The 19,310-nt window shown below is 43.0% G+C and overlaps 1 protein-coding gene across 2 annotated transcripts in view; it reads right to left on the bottom strand.

Moving 5' to 3' along the window:
• Positions 1–2,279: 2,279 nt before the first annotated feature.
• Positions 2,280–19,310, bottom strand: part of LOC147897808 (glutaredoxin-C4-like) — a 50,010-nt gene continuing 32,979 nt past the window's right edge. Inside the window, exons 3-5 of one of the 2 annotated variants that reach the window (XM_087380534.1) lie at positions 2,952–3,050; positions 2,741–2,785; positions 2,280–2,521 (exon numbers count right to left, since the gene is read on the bottom strand). In XM_087380534.1, the coding sequence (XP_087236660.1) occupies positions 2,499–2,521; positions 2,741–2,785; positions 2,952–3,050 (167 nt within the window). In that variant the 3' untranslated portion in view covers positions 2,280–2,498. Of the gene's footprint in view, positions 2,786–2,951; positions 3,051–19,310 lie in introns of both variants that reach the window. The other variant, XM_087380532.1, reaches the window with a different exon arrangement.

The raw sequence follows: 19,310 nt of genomic DNA, 5'->3' as shown, positions 1-19,310 counted from the left end.
TGCATCCCGCAATGCAACAGTTGCCTTCTAGAGAGCTTGTTTCTTTTAATTCACTATAGCACTTGCTTTATTGATGAATACATCTCATTTCATTCAATACATCCCTTGCTATATCGAGCATCACTGCTACCTTATTTACGTACACTCCACCCTCTAAACTCTATGAATCATTTAGTTCTCATAGTAGATGTATTGTTATGCAAAACAATGTTCAATGCATTTTTGTCTTGCCTCCAATGATCCATCCTCTAATGGAGCTTACCCTGTTTCTCTATCATTTTCATGACATTCTTGGCAAATCTAGTGCACACCTCCATGCAATTTTCCTTCTTGGGAGAACCTTACCCTACCCAGTATGGGTTGTATGAACACAAAGAGCCAAACCATTCGAGAAACGTCAAGTAGCATGTGTTTTTCATGAATAAATATAGTCTATACTCATTATTGAGTCCTCCTTGGATTGACAGAATCGCATCCACTACCGAAACCGTATGTTCAATGTGTGCCAACGAGATGTCTGAAATGCATGCTATTGAAAAATCAAGCTATTGAAGATAGAAATAAATAAGAGAGGCTTTTTACTTCTTAGCACTAATGGCAAGGAGCCAAAATGCTAGATAGATAAAGATTTTTATTACTTCATAGAAGCATTGCCAACTAAGTCAAATTGACTCACCTGAAGTGATTCCTATGGCGAGAATCACACACATGGGAATTTTTTCCTTGTAGCAGCAATGCATTTGAGTGTTTTACGTTGTAGAGAGGGGGGGGGGGGGGGGGGGGGAGGGGGTGGCAAGGGGAGGCAAAGGTGTACATTTTGAGCTCTGCTTCGACACTGTGGCAACTCAGTAGCCCCATCTTAAGCGAGTGTGACGACAATGGGAGGGATGAAGTGCATTTGAAATTTGGGGGAACAAAGTGCTCTATAAAGACGGTGATGGGGGGAAAGAAGTGCATTTGAAATTCACGAGGGGACAATGTGTATGGAATGTGCCTTTAAATGAGGACAAATCAAGAATGGGCTTAAACATAGTCCTACCCCCAAGATGTTCTTGCAACTTTTTGTTGCATGATTCCTCAAGCATGCACTCGTTTGAGTTTGAATCTCCAAAAGCCCTTCCACATAATTGCTTTTTTGGCTAAAAACTTGAATGTAGGCCATGTTGATAAGCCATGTAGACAAGTTAGATCCTGGCTTTCATACCTCTCTTGACTTAGCAAATCTAACAATATGGCCTTCCCAATTATTCTTTTCTTTGCTCTATCAACCTCTTTTGACTTAGCAAATCTAACAATATGGCCTTCCCAATTATTCTTTTCTTTGCTCTATCATTTTTTGAAACTTTGTGCAAGACAATGAAGGGTTTCACAACAATTCATGATGCAAGTCTAAATTTTGTTCTATAAAATCACCATCTACGACCCCCAAACTATGAGATGCATGGAATCTACCACTACCTCTGTGAACGGCCTTTTCAAGATACGCATGAGGTAATGACTACCTAGACCAGTGACAAGCTTCCTCTTTGTCCCAAAGGTCATGCAACTAGTAGCTAGCCAAGAGCATCAACAAAACATCACATACCTCTACAAAACAAAAGAGCCACTTGGTGGGCATCATTAACATGAGAAATTAACATGGTAGACCAAGCTTGTAGACCCCACAAATGCCAAGCTCCCTCAACAATTGGGCAACGTGTATCCTACTACCAAAACTTGTTTTATAGTTTCTTTGTACATTACATATCGCAGAGGTATGATACACACCTCATTACCTGCATGGGGGGTATGAACATAATGTATTTCAAATATTGGTTACGACGCCAAGCTCCCACAAAATTTGAAACTTGTTTTATAGTTTCCTTTTGGCATTACATATAGTAGAGGTGTAATACACACCTCATTCCGAGGTATGAGCATAATGTATTTGAAAAATTGGTTATCATAGGTCTCTCTCTCTCTCTCTCTCTATTGTAACATCTGGCCACATCGATTGTTATATCTTCATTGGTATATAGCTTCACAATGTAGATATGCATTTACACCTTCACACACTTCTGATCAAATCATCAATGCCCTATCTTTCTCACACATTGTTTAACCGAACCTCCTTTTGAAAAACTCGTGTCAATCCCATACACATCAGCTCTTTCACATAGAAACAAATTGTACAATATTAATGTTTGAGGGGACAAAAACGTCTTTTCAATCATCCAAACGATGCATATCATCCATTCCACATCAAATGCAAAACTACTATGCTTCACTGCCCAAAGAAATTGACCAAACAATGATAAAGTATGCCTATACTCCAGAAAATAATCTACAGTCTCCTCCTTTAATCTTATTATAAATCATTACGATTGAAAAGAACCTAGAGTTTCAACTAGCCACCTTCTTTAATCTTATTATCAATCATTACAAGCAATCGTACTTTAATTTGGGAGAAATTCAACTGGCCATTGCAGGCTTAATGCCATCACTTCAGTCATTGCATATCATCCTGCCACTATAGTAGTGTCTGCAAGTATACAAATCCCGAATTTCAGTAAATCAGCACCTCTAATTTTGATCCTCTAAAGCAATTCAGCATAGTGAGTTATTCATGACGTGATACAATCGAGTATCAACCAACAAAGACCTGAAGGGATCAAATTTGTAGATCCTTTTTTAACCAAGTAAAAAGTGATAACAAATACAGGACAATTTTTCAGTCACAGATCAGGATCATGCTTTTTACCAAGAAGCTCAGCTAACTTTCCACTCTGGAAAGCCTCCAGTGTGTCTGCATTATGTAAACAATCGTCTTAGTGGCTTGTACACAAGTTGTCTTCCATACTGCTTCATTGTTTCATTTATTTTACAAACAATGCCCTTTGAAATCAGAGACAGCCAGGCTAAAGGACCTCAGAAATAAAGTGCAATTCCAATAAAGATATTGATAATCATACCATCAGAGCCACCAAGGTGCTTGCTGTTAATGAACACTTGTGGTACAGTCCGCCTACCCACCAGATCACTTACAGCCTTCTGAATATCTCCTCCATCCTCTGCAATTTGCACAGTACCAACAGCCACGATCTTGTAAAATAGCCATGTCCATACAAAGCATGCATGGCATATGATATTGATAAATCTTAAAAGAAGGCCGTGATGGGAAGGAGGGAAGATTGGCTATTAAAAAATATCGGTTATTGAGAATTGGACCTAGAGCTTGGTTTGTTGCATCTCAGAGATCATCCAATAGCAAACCCTAAGGATAAAAAGACACAGGTTTGGAAGCCCTGAAGCTAAGGTAAATTAGCATCGTCTGGAACAGAGCCCAGGTCAGAAGCAACCTTTCACCAAAATAGTTCACACAACACACACACTTTTTTGGTCACACGCGCGCACGCGCACACACACACACATATAAAAAGATAGATAGATAGAGAGAGAGAGAGAGAGAGAGATTTTATTAAAGTCTTTAGAAGACCGGTCTTGAGACTGAAAACCTGATACAACAAGCTGAAAGGGTAAAGCTGGTAAAACGAGCATCATCACCCATGCTAGATGCTAAATGCTACGTAGTCATAAAATCATCAGTACTACAGTCATAACATCAACATCAACATCATCATCATCATCATCATATCACATCCAATGCCAAGTCTGGTCTGGTACACTGGAGGCCTCTAGAAGGGAGGTCATCATGGATGGTATAAGGCTAGAGATAGAACGCTAGCGGCTATCTATGGATGAAGTCTGGCTTGGCCACCTGGCGGTGGCTCTGCATCTGACAAGGACCACAGGAATCCGTCGGTCATGCCCCCAGTCTTGTTGAACACGGAAGGGATGTCTCCAAGCATGATCTGTACATCCGGCCGGTGTGTCGTGTCGCTTGCTCTATATCTCTACCTCGCCGACTTCCCGTGGAACGGTGGTTTGTGTGGTCTAGGTGGAAGAATTCTATCATCATACTCTGAGATACATCTGCCTATGTGTCCCGTTTCTGTCTCTGATCTGAGTAAGCGCTCTCGATGCCTAATTGCCTCATGGATGAAGGCAGCTAGGCATCTCTGACTAGATAAGAAAGGATGTGGGAGAGCAGTCCAAAGCTAGACAATAGTAGCGGCCTTGGATCTCGTAGTACACCGGGAACCTGAAGATGAAATGCACCTCTTGACTCGATCTCCTGTAGATCACACAAGGCACATATCCACCTCTCCTTGGGTACTCCCTCAGCTCGCCTACTCTCAAATGCAGAGTGATGTGATGAAACCGGAAATTGCCCAATAGAGATTCTCAATGAATGGGGGATGTGAATCTGAGTATACCCTGGCAAGTCAATCATGCTGAAAACTGAAGCTCCACCAAAGGTAAAATATCTAAAAACCACCCTCTCCTCTACTGGATGTCAGAAGCCTTTCTTGCACAACTACTAAGACAAGACGTGAAGGAACAACTTGCTGGGATGCACAATGCCTGATACTCTTGCTCTCTCTTGAAGTGTCCGTTGTGGTGGCTTCAGAATTTAAGAATGTCAACATCCTCCCTTGTTTCTTCCTCCTCTCCCTCTTTATCACTTCCATCTGTGAAAGTAGGTACTTCTATCAGGGCTTCAACACTTACTTGATTGTCATGCTCCTGGAACACAACATCTCTGCTGACTACTATCTTCCTAATGATTGGATTATAGGGCCGATATCCCTTTGACTCCACATCGTATCCTAAAAACACTTGATTTTCACATCACGTTATCCTAAGTTCATCCAAAACATGTGTCATGTACATGGGCTTCGAACCAAAAACCTTTATATGGTTGACAGATGGCAAGTAGGCTTCACGTTAGGTAGATACATTGCAGTATGAACCGCTTCTGCCTAGAAAATTTCTGGGAAGTCCATTGCCATCCAATTTTCACATCAAGTTATAACTTGTGTTCATCTAGAACATGTATATAGCAATTAGAATTATATGCTTGATAGATGGCAAGTAGCTTTTATTGCCTTTTCAAATTCCGGTTGAGTAGATACATTGCACTATGAACTGCTTCTGCCAAAAAACATTTGGGACGTCCTTTGCCATCCAGCTTTGACCTCACCATCTTCATGGATCTGTTTTTGTGTTCTGCTACCGCATGTTGAGATGGGAGTAAAAGCTGGAGTCAGCTGAATATTGAGCTGCAGAACTGATTGATTTTGTTGATTAGAACTCTCCTCTCCTATCTATCCTCGTTGTCACTTCAGTTTCTTTCCAATTTCAAAACACTGTTGTCATCACTTCCTTTAACTTGTCAAATGCTCACATTTCTTCTATAGAAAGTATACGCAAATTTTTCTCCCGAAATCATACATGTTCAAAAAATACCATCTCCAAGTGATGGTGTGATCATATATCACAGATTTGAGTTGTTGGATGTAGCTTCTTCGGGAAATGGCTGCCTTGATTCATGCAAGAAGCACAAATGAGTGGATTGCGGGGCGAATCCATTCTTATATATGCTGCAGAGTCTATCCATGTGAAGATGCCCATACCTCTTATGCCACAGCTTATTGAAGCAATACTGGCCTGAGCTGTCGAAGTGGTCATTCTGTAGTGACACCCTTTCCTCTTCTTATCAAAGATCCTTAACACAATAATGATCTCACTCTACCTTCATTAAAGCCAAGGCCAGAATAACTTGGGATCTTGACATCTTACTCGTAAAAGACAGCAAAGATACTCTCATTTGCTCTCCCTCTCTCCCTCTCTCAACAGATACACTAGGGCCAACAACAATCGTCGGGCTGGACCCCCCCGAAGGTTTTTATTACTTGAGAGAAAACTGAGTACAAGAGTTCAGCGTGGAAGCTGTTCATACATAAATCCAAACGTAAAAATGAATCATTACATGAGCTCTTAGGCTCCCTTTCTTGGCAACAAGCCACTTGTCAAATTCTACATTGCTTTCCTAATTACATGCCACTAAGGGCAACTCTGGAGTCTTCGAAGCACTTGGTCACACGAACCGCCTCCTAGACTCTTATTAGGCTCCCGTAGCACTTAGGAAAATAAGTACCTGCAACAATTAATTAAAGCGCACCACCATGGTACCCATTAACTGTTAGCGCTTTGCATGCAAATAATACACTATGGACTAATTCTCACTGAACACATGTGCACACATAACAAATATAAGAATATATATTTATTCTCTGGTTGACCGAAGTCAACGCTCTTAATCATAATTAAGGGGCTTTGACCAAGGGTCAAGGCGCCTTAATTATAGTCAAGTCTCTCCAGCCGAAGTTGGCACAACTCTCCAACCGAAGTTGGCACATCTTGGTTAACCGTAGTTAATCCTCTTGGCGCATGCCAAGTTCTGTTGACCGAAGTCAACACTCTGACCGTAGTCAGCTCTGTGGTTCTCTGGTTAACCGTAGTTAACCCTCTTGGTAATAAATCAAGTCTCCCCGACCGAAGTCAAGCATACTTGACCACAGTCAAGTATCTTTGACCGTAGTCAATTCTCTAACCATTAAAAGAACTCTTTGACCATAATTAACACAAATGGAAAACTCTTTAATTATGATCAGATAAATAGTCAACTGTACTTTGACTTAGGATATTTACATTGTGGTGACATCCCCTCGACTTCTATTCAGTTGACCTCAACTGAAAAGCTTCCTTCTAAACATCCAAAACCTGTGGATGATCGGACAACATGTCTTCATCCTTCCACTTGGCATCTAATGCCGTATAATTCTTGAATTTTACAAGATACCTATAAAACTCCTTGTCCTGAGGGCCTTTGCGTACGGTATGCTACACAATCTGCTCTGGCTGAAGGACCTCCTTCAACTCATCCACTTCTGGTGGATCCTCTGATACTGGCTCTGTAGGCTCTCGCCCTTGGAATTTCTTTAGAAGACTCACATGGAATGCAGTGTGAATCCTCCAATGCTCTGGCAATGCCAACCTGTATGCAACCTCATTTATTCTTTCTGTAACCCTGAAAGGGCCATAATATCTGGAAGATAACTTTGCATACACTTTCTGTTTGCCTTTGAACTTACGGAGCCTAGCTTTCTCGAACTTTAAAAGTACCCAATCCCCTTCCTTGAGGTCTAGCTGTCTCCTATGCTTATCTGCAGCTCTTTTATGTTTCTCTTGAGACCTTTCGATTGCTGTCCGGACTTGGCTGTAAGCTGTCTAGAGGTCTCTCACAAACTGATCAGCTGCAAATATTTCGTCCTTGGTCCTCAAGATAGGTGGCAGAATCACCTTTCCATAGATGACCTCAAAGGAGGCTTTCCTTGTAGAGCTTTGTACTGTATTATTGTAAGCAAACTCTACCAATGGTAGGTACTTTTCCCAGTCTAAACCTTGCTCACCCACGTAGCATTTCAGCATATCCAATGCTACAGAATTTGCTACTTCACTTACACCATTTGTCTGGGGATGGAAAGAAGAAGAAAAATTCAAATTCATCCCCATATTATCAAATAAAGCTCTCCAGAATAGACTGGTCATTCTGAGATCCCGATCACTGACAATGGACTTAGGCATACCATGATGCTTAAAGATCTGTACCATTAAAAGCTTAGCCATATGATCTACCTTTATGGTTTTGCGAATCCCCATATTATCAAATAAAGCTCTCCAAAATAGACTGGTCATTCTGAGATCCCGATCACTGACAATGGACTTAGGCATACCATGATGCTTAAAGATCTGTACCATTAAAAGCTTAGCCATATGATCTACCTTTATGGTTTTGCGAACCGGAATGAAATGAGCTTGCTTGCTGAATCTATCAATGATAGTCCAAATCCCATCATTCCCTGACTTTGATCTTGGCAAATCAAAATATGAAGTCCATTGTAATACTTTCCCACGGTGCCTGAGGCACGGGAAGAGGCATAAGTAGGCCAGGTGCCTTCCGTCTATCATACTTCACTTTCTGACATGTAAGGCATTCAGTAACAAACTGATGTATATCTTTCCGCATCCTTGGCCAAAAGAAATACCTCTCTATTGCTAGAGTTGTTGCTGTAATTCCTCTATGTCCAGCATAGAGAGGTGCATAGCATTCCTCCGAAATTTTTTTCCTCATCTCCTGGGTGATGCATAGGCAGTCATCTTTCATTAGATACCCATCTTTCAGGCAATAGTGACTGGTGGACTGCCCCTCTTGCATTTGGTGTAAAATCTCGCCAAAATCTGCATCATTAGCATATTGCTCCCTCATGCCTTCCAGGTCCTGATGATAAGCAATAGTCACATTGTTGACCTGGGGTCTTCGGAACAAGGCATCTGCCACTCTGTTCCGAATTCTTGGGGTATGGACAATCTGAAAATGATATATTGACAGCATGTTTGCCCATTTCATATGCTTCTCAAAAAGTTTTATCTGAGTTAGAAAATATCTCAAACTTTGGTGATCTGTTTTAACAGTAGAATCTGCACCCAAAAGATAATGCTTCCATGTGTTCACAGCATGAACTACAAGTAACAATTCTTTTTCATAGATTCCCAGATATCTTTCAGCATCACGCAATCTTCGGCTCTCATATGCTACTACATGTCGATTCTGATGTAATGCAGCCCCAACACACTCCCTACAAGCATCGCAATCAACATCAAAAGGTTGATAAAGATCTAGGACTACAAGAATAGGCTCTGTAGTCAACTTATCTTTGAGTGTATTGAATGCTTTCTTCTGTGATATTCCCCATGTGAAGGCTGCATTTTTCTTAGTAAAGTGGAGCTGCTATATGAGCAAAATGCCTGATGAATCTCCTATAATAGAAGCAAAGTCCCAAAAAACTACGGACTTCATGCACAATTTTCAACTCAGGTCATTCTTGGATGGCTCTCCTGTAATAGAAGCAAAGTCCCAAAAAACTACGGACTTCATGCACAGTTTTCAACTGAGGCCATTCTTGGATGGCTCGGATCTTTGCAGGATCCATCTGTATCCCATTCTTAGATATTATATGCCCCAGATTGGATCTCTTCCAAAAAGAATTCACTTTTCTTGCTATTGGCAAAACTCTCTTCGAAGTTCTTCAAATACCAAAGCAAGATGTTCCTTTTGCTCTTCTTCTATCTTTGAAAAGACTAGGATATCATCAAAGAAAGTATCCATGAAATGCCTGTACTTTCGGAAGATGCGATCCATCATTCTATTGAATGTGGCTGGAGCATTTGTCAACCCAAAAGGCATCACTAAGTATTCATACAACCCGAATGTAGTGCGAAAAGCTATCTTATGCACATCTTGCGGTTATATCCTGACTTAATGATAGCCACTCTTCAAGTCTATCCTGCTGAAAACTGTTGCTCCTTTGAGCTGGTCAAGCACATCGTCTATGCATGGTATCGGAAATCTATTTTTGAAGGTCATCTTATTCAATGCATGATAATTAATGCACATTCAAAAAGAACCATCTTCCTTCTGTACTAGAAGTATAGGTGAGCAAAAAGGAGACGAGCTGGGCTGAATCAACCATTTGGACAGCAAGTCCTGCACCTGAGCCATAATCTCCTCTCTCTGAGTCACACTGACTCTATAAGGTACTACCCGGCATTAACTCTATTTGATGATCCTCTGGTCTCTCTGGGGGTAACTCCCCTGGCAAAGCATCAAAAAAGCAATCTTTCAAGTTTACTAGAAACTGAAATTTATCTTTGTCTGCATCATTCATTTCAGCATGCATATCATTCTAGTTTTCTTTACAAAAACCATGTACGCGGAAATTGCAAACTTTATTGCTTTACCACATGTAACATCAGATACAATGGGGATAGTCTCCCCTTTATTCCTGGCAACTAAACGCTGGTTTTTTCCCCTATGGATAAAACTCAGCACCCTCCCAGGGTATGCTAGTGTTACTTCCTTTCGATGGAACCATGGTGTACCAAGTACAACATCATGCTACTTGAGAGGAGAGATTAAGAAATCCTGATCTACATAGCTGTGCACATGGACACGAAGCTTTCTAATCAAAGCAGTAACTTGCACTGGATTCCCCTGGAACATTTGATTAGCGTCAAGAGCTCTGCCTAGCTCTTCAGTTTTTATCCCTAATCTCAGGGCTAAATCTTCATATATGAAATTGTCTGTAGACCCTGGATCAAATAGGATTAATGCTTGCTGATCTCTTATCTTTCCCCATGATAGCAAAAGCTCTTTTTTCTTTGGGTCTGAGGTACTCCCCAAAACATCTAGGACTGCTCCCACCATTGGCCTCGGTGGTACTTGTGGCTTTTTATGCTCCTTAGAACCTGAAGGCTTCTCAGGGTACTGGGCAGCCATATGCCCCTCTTTCCCACACTTAAAGCATTTCCCATCTCTACGGAATTCAGCTATCTGTTCAGGAGTGAATGGGGATTTGCCTTTATATGACTTTGAAAACTGAGCACCCCTCAGCTTCGGAGCTGAAACCCTTTCTTTTCAACCTTGGGATACTCTTTCTTTTCTGATTTTGAAAAATCAGTTCAGCACGTCCTGCATGCAAGGATAGTACTGTGGCTGGATCTTGTAACGGCACAAGACTAGCTACTGAAGCTGAATGCATAAGGTCTTGAATGTTCTTTGCCCCCAAAGCATTCACTACTGCCTGAATTCTTGGACTGAGACCTGCTCTGTACTTTCTCATTTGGGTCCCTTTGGAGATCTTTTTGAAAGGTGCAACCTGCAAATAAGCATCCCAAAACATAGTCTATAAACTGTTTAGGCATAAACTGCTGGTAGAAGGCTTTCTTGAAGTCCTTCCACCTGTTTGGGGCTGACCCATCTGTGGTCTGTACACTCCACCATGCACTAGCTATTGCTGTCAAGTGCAAACTGACCATTCTTAACTTGGAGGATTCTGAAAACTTTTCTGTACTGAATGCAACATCAAACTGCCTGATGAACTGCAATGCTTTGTCTATATGACCATATTGTCCATTATAGGTCATAAACTTGATAGACTTACCTCCCTCTTTGAATTCCTTGGTCTCTCTGGAAGACTTGCTCTTCGTAGACTTCTTGTGTTTCCTTCTTTTCCTTAATGGTTTATCTGATAAAGAAGAAGATATAGAAGTCGAGCTCGAGGTAGACGGTGAAGGACTAGGAGATCGGTGATGATGCCTTGATTTCTTCCTGCTATAAGACCGTCCCCTATGAGATCTCTCATGGGAGTGTGGCTCTGGCATTGGCACATCATAAGCTACATTAGGAATAGTTTCTGCTTGAAACAAATGCTGAGCTCTTGGATCCTTTCTGAGATTTTCCATCTCTTGCATACGAGTGCGTACCATCTGCTCAAATTCTTGCTGATTTTGCTGCACACTTCTCTGTCTTGGATGTACATCCCTATCTTGTGAATCCCTCTGGATAGGTGATTGAGCCATTCTCTTATAACTCATCTGAGATCTGCAAGTTTCTCACACACACTATGTATGCAATTGCTGTAAGAAGCCTTTGCTTTTCAGAGAGAAAATTACCTCAACAAGAGGTGTCTTGCATTCACAATCTATGCCAGTACCGGGCTGTCAACTCAAGGCATAAACTTAAGCTGTGTGCCTCTTTTCTGGCTACTGCAAATGACTTCAAAAAGCATCTATTTTTCCCTCTTTTCACTACTCAAAGGCATGCATACTCTTTTCCTGCAAATCTCTGATTTTCTCTGATTTCTGCTTTTTCTGACAGTAAGTACTCTCTCAGATAGGTGAAAACTGCTAGCAGAAACAGTCTCTGCAACTGTCTTCTTTTTTTTTTTGGACAGCAACTGGATGAAGTAACCGGCTGGTTACACTAACCAGACTAACTGGTTCTGGTCTGGTTAGTCTGCAACTGGACTAACTGGACTGGTCACAGTCTGGTTACAGTGACCAGACTAGACTGGTTGGGTCGACTAACTGGACCTTTAACCAGTCCACTAACCAAGGTTGAGTTAGATTAACCCCAGGTCAGCCATGTCAGCATCCATGTCACCTGTCGGAATGCCAGGTCGTCTCACACGTGCATGCCATGTCATCCCTGCATGTGGGTCTGCCACATCAGCTGGTGTCCTCACTGCCCCGTCACCTGCCACGTGTCAACTTGACACGTCAGCATATGACATCACTGCCACATGCCAGGTCACACATGTGCCACATCAGCTGGCTACCTTTCCTGCCACGTGTCAGATCTGCTAAGCTGTCTGCCACGTCATCTACTGCTTGGCTGCCACACCAATGCCTGTGCAAGCCACGTGTACTCCTAGCTGGCACCCTGGCCACGTCAGCAAAAGCCACGTATGCCTAAGGTTTCAGACCTTGGCTGGCTGGGCAGCATCGTGCCGGCGCCCTGGTCCCTTCAGCAACCCTTAGTGCCCGTGCACGGAAATGGTTGACAGAACCTACAAACCTCGTCGCTACTCGTCGCGCCAACGCCATGCTACACTACGTCCTGCGTGGGGACCATGTGTGCCCACGTGACAGCATCGGTAATCCCTCCTAGCCCTCTGCCCTGAGCGTCAAGCAATCGTCTGCTCCTCGTCTGCAGTGGAGCTCATTTGCGCTATCAATAGCCACATCGTCGTCTGTTCGCTACTTGCATCAACTTCCCGACAGATAACTTTGTTGGCAGCTCTACACCAGCATGACAGAATTCATACATTATAACTTTGGTATTCCGTGTGACGCCGCCCACCTTAGATTCTCACATGCTAGTGATCAACACTACACCTTCAATTTTGGGCTTCCGCTATGCCGTCACTATTCTACGCCAAAGCATGCACTCTTCAATCTTACTTGGATCGTCACTTCCTAGGAAGGAAATGAGACCTTATGCTCTGATACCAATGAAATCTTACTCGTAAAAGACAGCAAAGATACTGTCATTTTCTCTCCCTCTCTCCCTCTCTCAACAGATACACTAGGACCCAGGACAATCGTCGAGCTACACCCCCCCGAAGGTTTTTATTACTTAAGAGAAAACTGAGTACAAGAGTTCAGCGTGGAAGCTGTTCATACATAAATCCAAATGTAAAAATGAATCATTACATGAGCTCTTAGGCTCCCTTTCTTGGCAACAAGCCACTTGTCAAATTCTACATTGCTTTCCTAATTACATGCCACTAAGGGCAACTCTGGAGTCTTCGAAGCACTTGGTCACGCGAACCGCCTCCTAGACTCTTGTTAGGCTCCCATAGCACTTAGGAAAATAACTCTTCCTAATACCTGCAACAATTAATTAAAGCGCACCACCATGGTACCCATTAATTGTTAGTGTTTTGCATGCAAATAATACACTGTGGACTAATTCTAGTCACAGTGGGCACCCCACTGAACACATGTGCACACATAACAAATATAAGAATATATATTTATTCTCTGGTTGACCGAAGTCAACGCTCTTGATCATAATTAAGGGGCTTTGACCAAGGGTCGAGGCACCTTAATTATAGTCAAGTCTCTCCAACCGAAGTTGGCACATCTTGGTTAACCGTAGTTAATCCTCTAGGCACATGCTAAGTCTCATTGACCGAAGTCAACACTCTCTGACCGTAGTCAGCTCTGTGGTTCTTTGGTTAACCGTAGTTAACCCTCTTGGTAATAAACCAAGTCTCCCCAACCGAAGTCAGGCCTACTTGACCAGAGTCAAGTATCTGTGACCGTAGTCAATTCTCTAACCATTAAAAGAACTCTTTGACCATAATTAACACAAATGGAAAACTCTTTAATTATGATCAGATAAATGGTCAACTTTACTTTGACTTAGGATATTTACATTGTGGTGACATCCCCTCAGCTTCTATTCAGTTGACCTCAACTGAAAAGCTTCCTTGTAAACATCCAAAAGTTGTGGATAATCGGACAACATGTCTTCATCCATCCCCTTGGCACAACTCTCCAACCGAAGTTGGCACATCTTGGTTAACCGTAGTTAATCCTCTTGGCGCATGCTAAAGTCTCGTTGACCGAAGTCAACACTCTCTGACCATAGTCAGCTCTGTGGTTCTCTGGTTAACCGTAGTTAACCCTCTTGGTAATAAACCAAGTCTCCTCGATCGAAGTCAGGCATACTTGACCAGAGTCAAGTATCTTTGACTGTGATCAATTCTTTGACCATTAAAAGAACTCTTTGACCATAATTAACACAAATGGAAAACTCTTTAATTATGGTCAGATAAATGGTCAACTGTACTTTGACTTAGGATATTTACATTGTGGTGACAGATCTTGGATCACTTCTAAGGTTAGAGCGTGGTCTAACAACGAGATTGACAATAAACTAGGGTTGTGACCAAAGCTAGCGTGGATGAAGTTTAGATCCCGTAGATTGAGCTAGCCCATTTAAGGCTTGGCTAAATAGAGCTAGCTATGAATGGCATGGCTAACTAGGCATGGTTGGGCTAAACATAGAGCAGCATGGTGCCCAAGTAAAGTCAAGTCACTTTAAGGCATGCATGCCAAAGTTAAGGCTCATTGTTAAGAATAGCTAGGGCTTGGCCTACAAGTATGGACTAGGGGATCAATATTGGGGTTCCAGAGGAGTGCGCTCCTTAGGACGTACACGTGTTAACCTAGGGTCATCAGCTAGAGGCAAGGGCATGATGTATGGGACGCATGTCTAGGCTTCGAGGCTGGCTAGCTCTATGGTGGTCTATACCTCAAGCTCAGGGGTGGTTCCGCATACTAAGCTTAAAGTTGGGAGGTGAGCTACTAGCTCCAACCCTTATGAGTTGTTTGCAAGTGTGCCTCAAGTTCGGGTTAGTTGCTTACTAAATCAGGCCAGAGGCATTTCATAGCCTATTGCTATGAGGAAAAGCGTAAATTCCATTGGGTGTGCTAGAGATGCACGTCCCTGGAAGAAGCAGCCAGAAGAGGATTTAGTAAATCCTGGAAGGACAAGCATGGTTGTGAAAGCATCTCTGTGCTTGAGGTAAAGCTGATTGAGAGGTTGGGACAGCTAGGACTTAACTTCGAATTACAGCAAAGAAGGCGTAGCAGAGAAATCTACAGGTCAGCCTACTAGACTCTGGACTGGCTGGAAAGTTGGCCAGTTTGAGGCCCTTTCAGCCCCCTATAAAACGGACCCCTTTGTCATGTGCACAGATTGGTATCTGACGTATACTGGGTACACAAGACTAGCTCAGGTAGCCTGGGGAGGCTTAGAGCTAGGCAGGCTTGATTCTCGGGTTGAGTGGCAAGGGTACGAACCAGTTAGAGGTCTTCGCTATTTTTGGCGCTTGGGGCCCGAGTCTATATAAGGGGCCCAGAGGTTCAGTTCTTAGGGAGCCGATGGGAGCAAGTTTCGTTCCCAGGTGCTAGGTCTGATCCTGGATTGAGTCGCGGACGCGCACCTACATCATAGCATAGCCCAAGGCCCAGTAGCAGATTCCAAGCTTCACAGCACCACCTAGTGGTATGGGACACCAGGTTGGTTAGGATCTGGTTGCGAGTTCGTGCTAGTAGCTCAACTCGTGGCTCGGAGGGGACATCTCCTGATTCGGGATCACATCCCGTAGATGTCATGGTTGGGTGGTGAGCAGCATGCTCAGTTTTCACGTTGTGTGTGTTCTTGTGTTTGCTTGCACATCAGAGGTTTCAGGAATGCTGGGACGTGTCAGTTGGTATCAGAGCCAACTCCTCAGGTAGGAACTTCTGTTCCAAGAATTTTGGACAATTTGTTCCTCCAGGTATGCCCTAATTTCGAAATTTATGCTGCAAGTTCTTGTTTGGTCCATCGGTTATGGGAAGTGGTTAAGATTTAGGGAAAAGGTAGGAATGGAACAATTTGGAGGGACGCACGACGCGACGCACCCGATGATGACAATGGAGAAGCTTACGTATATTTTCGACAGGGACTTATACGAGGAGCGCTTCGGTATTGGAAACGATCCTTTCACGCCAACAGAGAAAAACCAGGGCAAGTAAATAAATGCATTCTATTATGGACCTCAAACGGAAAAAAAAAGACCAAAAACCTCGATGACTAACGTAATTGTCAATGTTTACGCAGGTACGACATTGAAAGACGCGAGCCTCGAGATGAAGGAGGAGCCTCCACTGAAGCACCCACGCAAGGGAATTGCGCGAGCCTCGTCGTCTACTGCATCGCATGCAAGCCCAACAAGAGAAAATACATAGGGAGCACAACGGACCTGCCGCGGAGGATCAAACAGCACAATAAAAAACCACCGGCGAAAATGAAAGAGGACTTGCAGCGTTACAAGCCCTTCAAAGAAAATTTTGAAATCAAAGTTTTAGAAACAACAGACACTGTAGACAAAGCACGAACTTTAGAGCAGTACTACATAAGGAGCCACAACACAGTAGGTCCATTAGGTTATAACACGCTCGAGGGCCATCCGGCTAGAGCGCGGAAGTACTATTTCCTAAAGCGTAGGAACATAATTTGACCCAAAAAATAAACATTTGTGCCTTCGAAAAAAGGGATCCAATGAAGTTGCAAATGGTGCTGGAACTTTTGTCGTACATGCAATGCAGCTTTGGGTTTGGATTATTCCTGTCACAGTTGTATGCTTCTGGCTCAATTTGGTTTTGATTTATTATTTATACATTTCTGAAATACATCTCCCCGTCGTTCGCTCGAAGTGGAATGACAATAGATTTGCTTACAGTGCAAAGAATAGGAATTAGTCTTCCTCCGAAAAAAAGAAAAACTACGTTTTACTGTCGACATGAACAACATCAAGTGCAAGCAGGACTGGATTGTTAAAACCATCTTGTTAACTATTCCTTCCCTAGCGCAATCACGGGCGATGGCAAGTTATTAGTCCACCCAGCCAAACTCTCAAGGAAGGATTCGACTCATTTCGTAATTCAACTTGATTATCCCTCATCCTTATCCTTGAGACCCCAATCTCCCTAGATAGTTCCTGGCCACATGTCACATTTTAGGCCCTTACTTAGATGCATCCTTTTTCACCCCTCTCTTGGAATTCCCCTTTAAAACAATTGCCCCTTGGCAATTTACATATTAGATGCACCTAGGCCCTAGCCCTATTAGAACTATCTAGTCAATGCCATTACGCCCTCACCTTGGACCTTGGCAGTTACTTCTCTTGACCATTTAATTACGCACATTAATTATTACAAAAGTTGGCCATCTAAGAGAAAATGCCCACCGATCTATCCAAGGTCATGCTATCTCGGCTTGAGCATAACATTCCTTCCCTCTTCAAGCATCAGCGTCCTCGATGATGAAATCTGGGAATGCTCTCCGCAACTGGTACACGGATTCCCAAGTAGCTTCCGATAGAGGCTGACCATGCCATGCAACCAACACCGTGGGTATCTTTCGATTTCGTATTTGCATTGTTCCTTGGTCCAGGATTCTTGTTGGTTTGCGCCTTGCAATATCCTCTATCTCCTGAAACAAAACCACACCTTCGATTAGTGAGTCACCTGTATGCAAAAATTTCTTTAAGCGCGAAACATGAAAAACCGGGTGCACCTTACACCCCTGTGGCAATTCTAATTTATAGGCTACACTGCCTATTCTCTTCAGAATTAACCACGGCCCACAGTATCGAGGTGATAACTTAGCACACTCTCCTGAAGTCAACGACTTCGAGTGCGAAGGAATTCTGAGAAAAACTTTTTCTCCTTCTTCAAATACTCTTATAGACCGATTTTCATCCGCATACACCTTGGCTCTATCCATAGCCTGGCGGATATTAGCTCTCGCAAGTGCTAGCATCTCCCGCATCTGAACTACAAAGTTCGCGGCACTAGGCACTTTCTGAGGTACTCCAACTATAGTCGGATTGGCTGGTCCATAACCATAGTTCAGCTCAAACGGACTGAACCCAGTAGATGAATGTTTTCGATCATTGTAGGCAAACTCCAACAATGGCAACCACTTGTCCCATGTATGTTGCCTCAATGACACATATGCCCTCAGCATATCCTCTAAAGTCTGGTTGACTCTCTCCGTCTGACCATCCGTCTCAGGATGATCCCCACTACTCATTCCTAACTCAGTCCTTAGTGTCTCAAATACCGCTGTCCAAAAGTGACCGGTAAACCTGACATCTCTGTCTGACACTATGGATCTAGGCAATCCATGCAGACGAAATATATGTCTAATAAACAACTCCGCTACTTGCGGGGCACTAACAGACTCTCTAGTCGGAATGAAGTGAGCCATCTTGGTTAGACGATCAACCACCACAAGGATAGAATTATACCCTCCTTGTGTTGCAGGTAACCCTACAATGAAGTCCATGGAAATGCTCTCCCATTTACTTAGTGGTATTTCCAAGGGCTGTAAAAGTCCGGGTGGCTTCACCCGCTCGGCCTTACTTACCTGACACGAGAAACACCGTGTCACATATTCATGAATATGCTTTTTCATCTTTGGCCAAAAGAAATCTCGCTTCACGAGATCATATGTCTTCTCGACTCCTGGATGTCCCGCACACGGGCTATCATGGCATTGTCGAATGACTCTCTGCCTGAGATCATTCTGACCAGGTACTACAACCTTGCCATTTCTAACTAGCATACCATCCCTTATGGTATATCTTGCATAAGTTTGGCCTTTTCTGGATGCCAGGTCATCCTTTTCACTTTCCCCGGGTTTTAATACATGAGCCTTAGGCCATAAGCTCTGGACAAACTCGTCCACCTTCTGAGTTTCTCTGATCTCGGTCATTAGAGCACTCTCTAATACCGTGAAACTCAGGTTGTGCATAATGCGAGACAACGCATCAGCTACCTTATTGTCTTTTCCTCTTCGGTACCGAATCGTTAGATTAAACTCCTGCATGAGCTCTGCCCACCTAGCTTGGCGGCCCCTCAAGTCAGGTTGTTTACAAAAATGTTTCAGAGTATCATGATCTACATCCACATAAAACTCTGAACCATACAAATAATGCCTCCATGTTTTCAAAGCATAGATAACAGCATACAACTCTAATTCATGAGTTGGCCAATTCCTTTGAGAGGGAGAAAGCTTCTTGCTTTCGAAGGCTACTGGCCTTCCCTCTTGAAGGAGGACTGCTCCTACCGCAATGCCACTTGCATCGGTTTCTAGGAACAACGGTTTCTGGGGATCAACTATTTTTAACACCGGTCCTGAGACCACAGCTTGTTTTATGGTGTTAAAACTTTCCTGTTGATTCTGTCCCCAAATAAAAGGTACTTTATCTGAGGTCAGATCAGTCAATGGCGATACTATTTCGGAATATCCTTTGATATGCCTTCTATAAAACTGGACAAATCCCAAAAATGATCGCAACGCGGTCAGACTCTGAGGGATTGGCCAAGTTAGTATCGCAGCCACTTTCTTCGGATCCATTTCTACCCCCTGTGGAGTAATACTCAAGCCTAACCATACACAG

The sequence above is a fragment of the Dipteris shenzhenensis genome, chromosome 10 (assembly GCF_047967505.1).
Source record: "Dipteris shenzhenensis isolate YYH24624 ecotype China chromosome 10, Dip_SZ_1.0, whole genome shotgun sequence".
NCBI lineage: Eukaryota > Viridiplantae > Streptophyta > Polypodiopsida > Gleicheniales > Dipteridaceae > Dipteris > Dipteris shenzhenensis.
The sequence above is the reverse complement of the archived record's forward strand: the minus strand, read 5'-3'. Positions and strand labels throughout refer to the sequence as shown.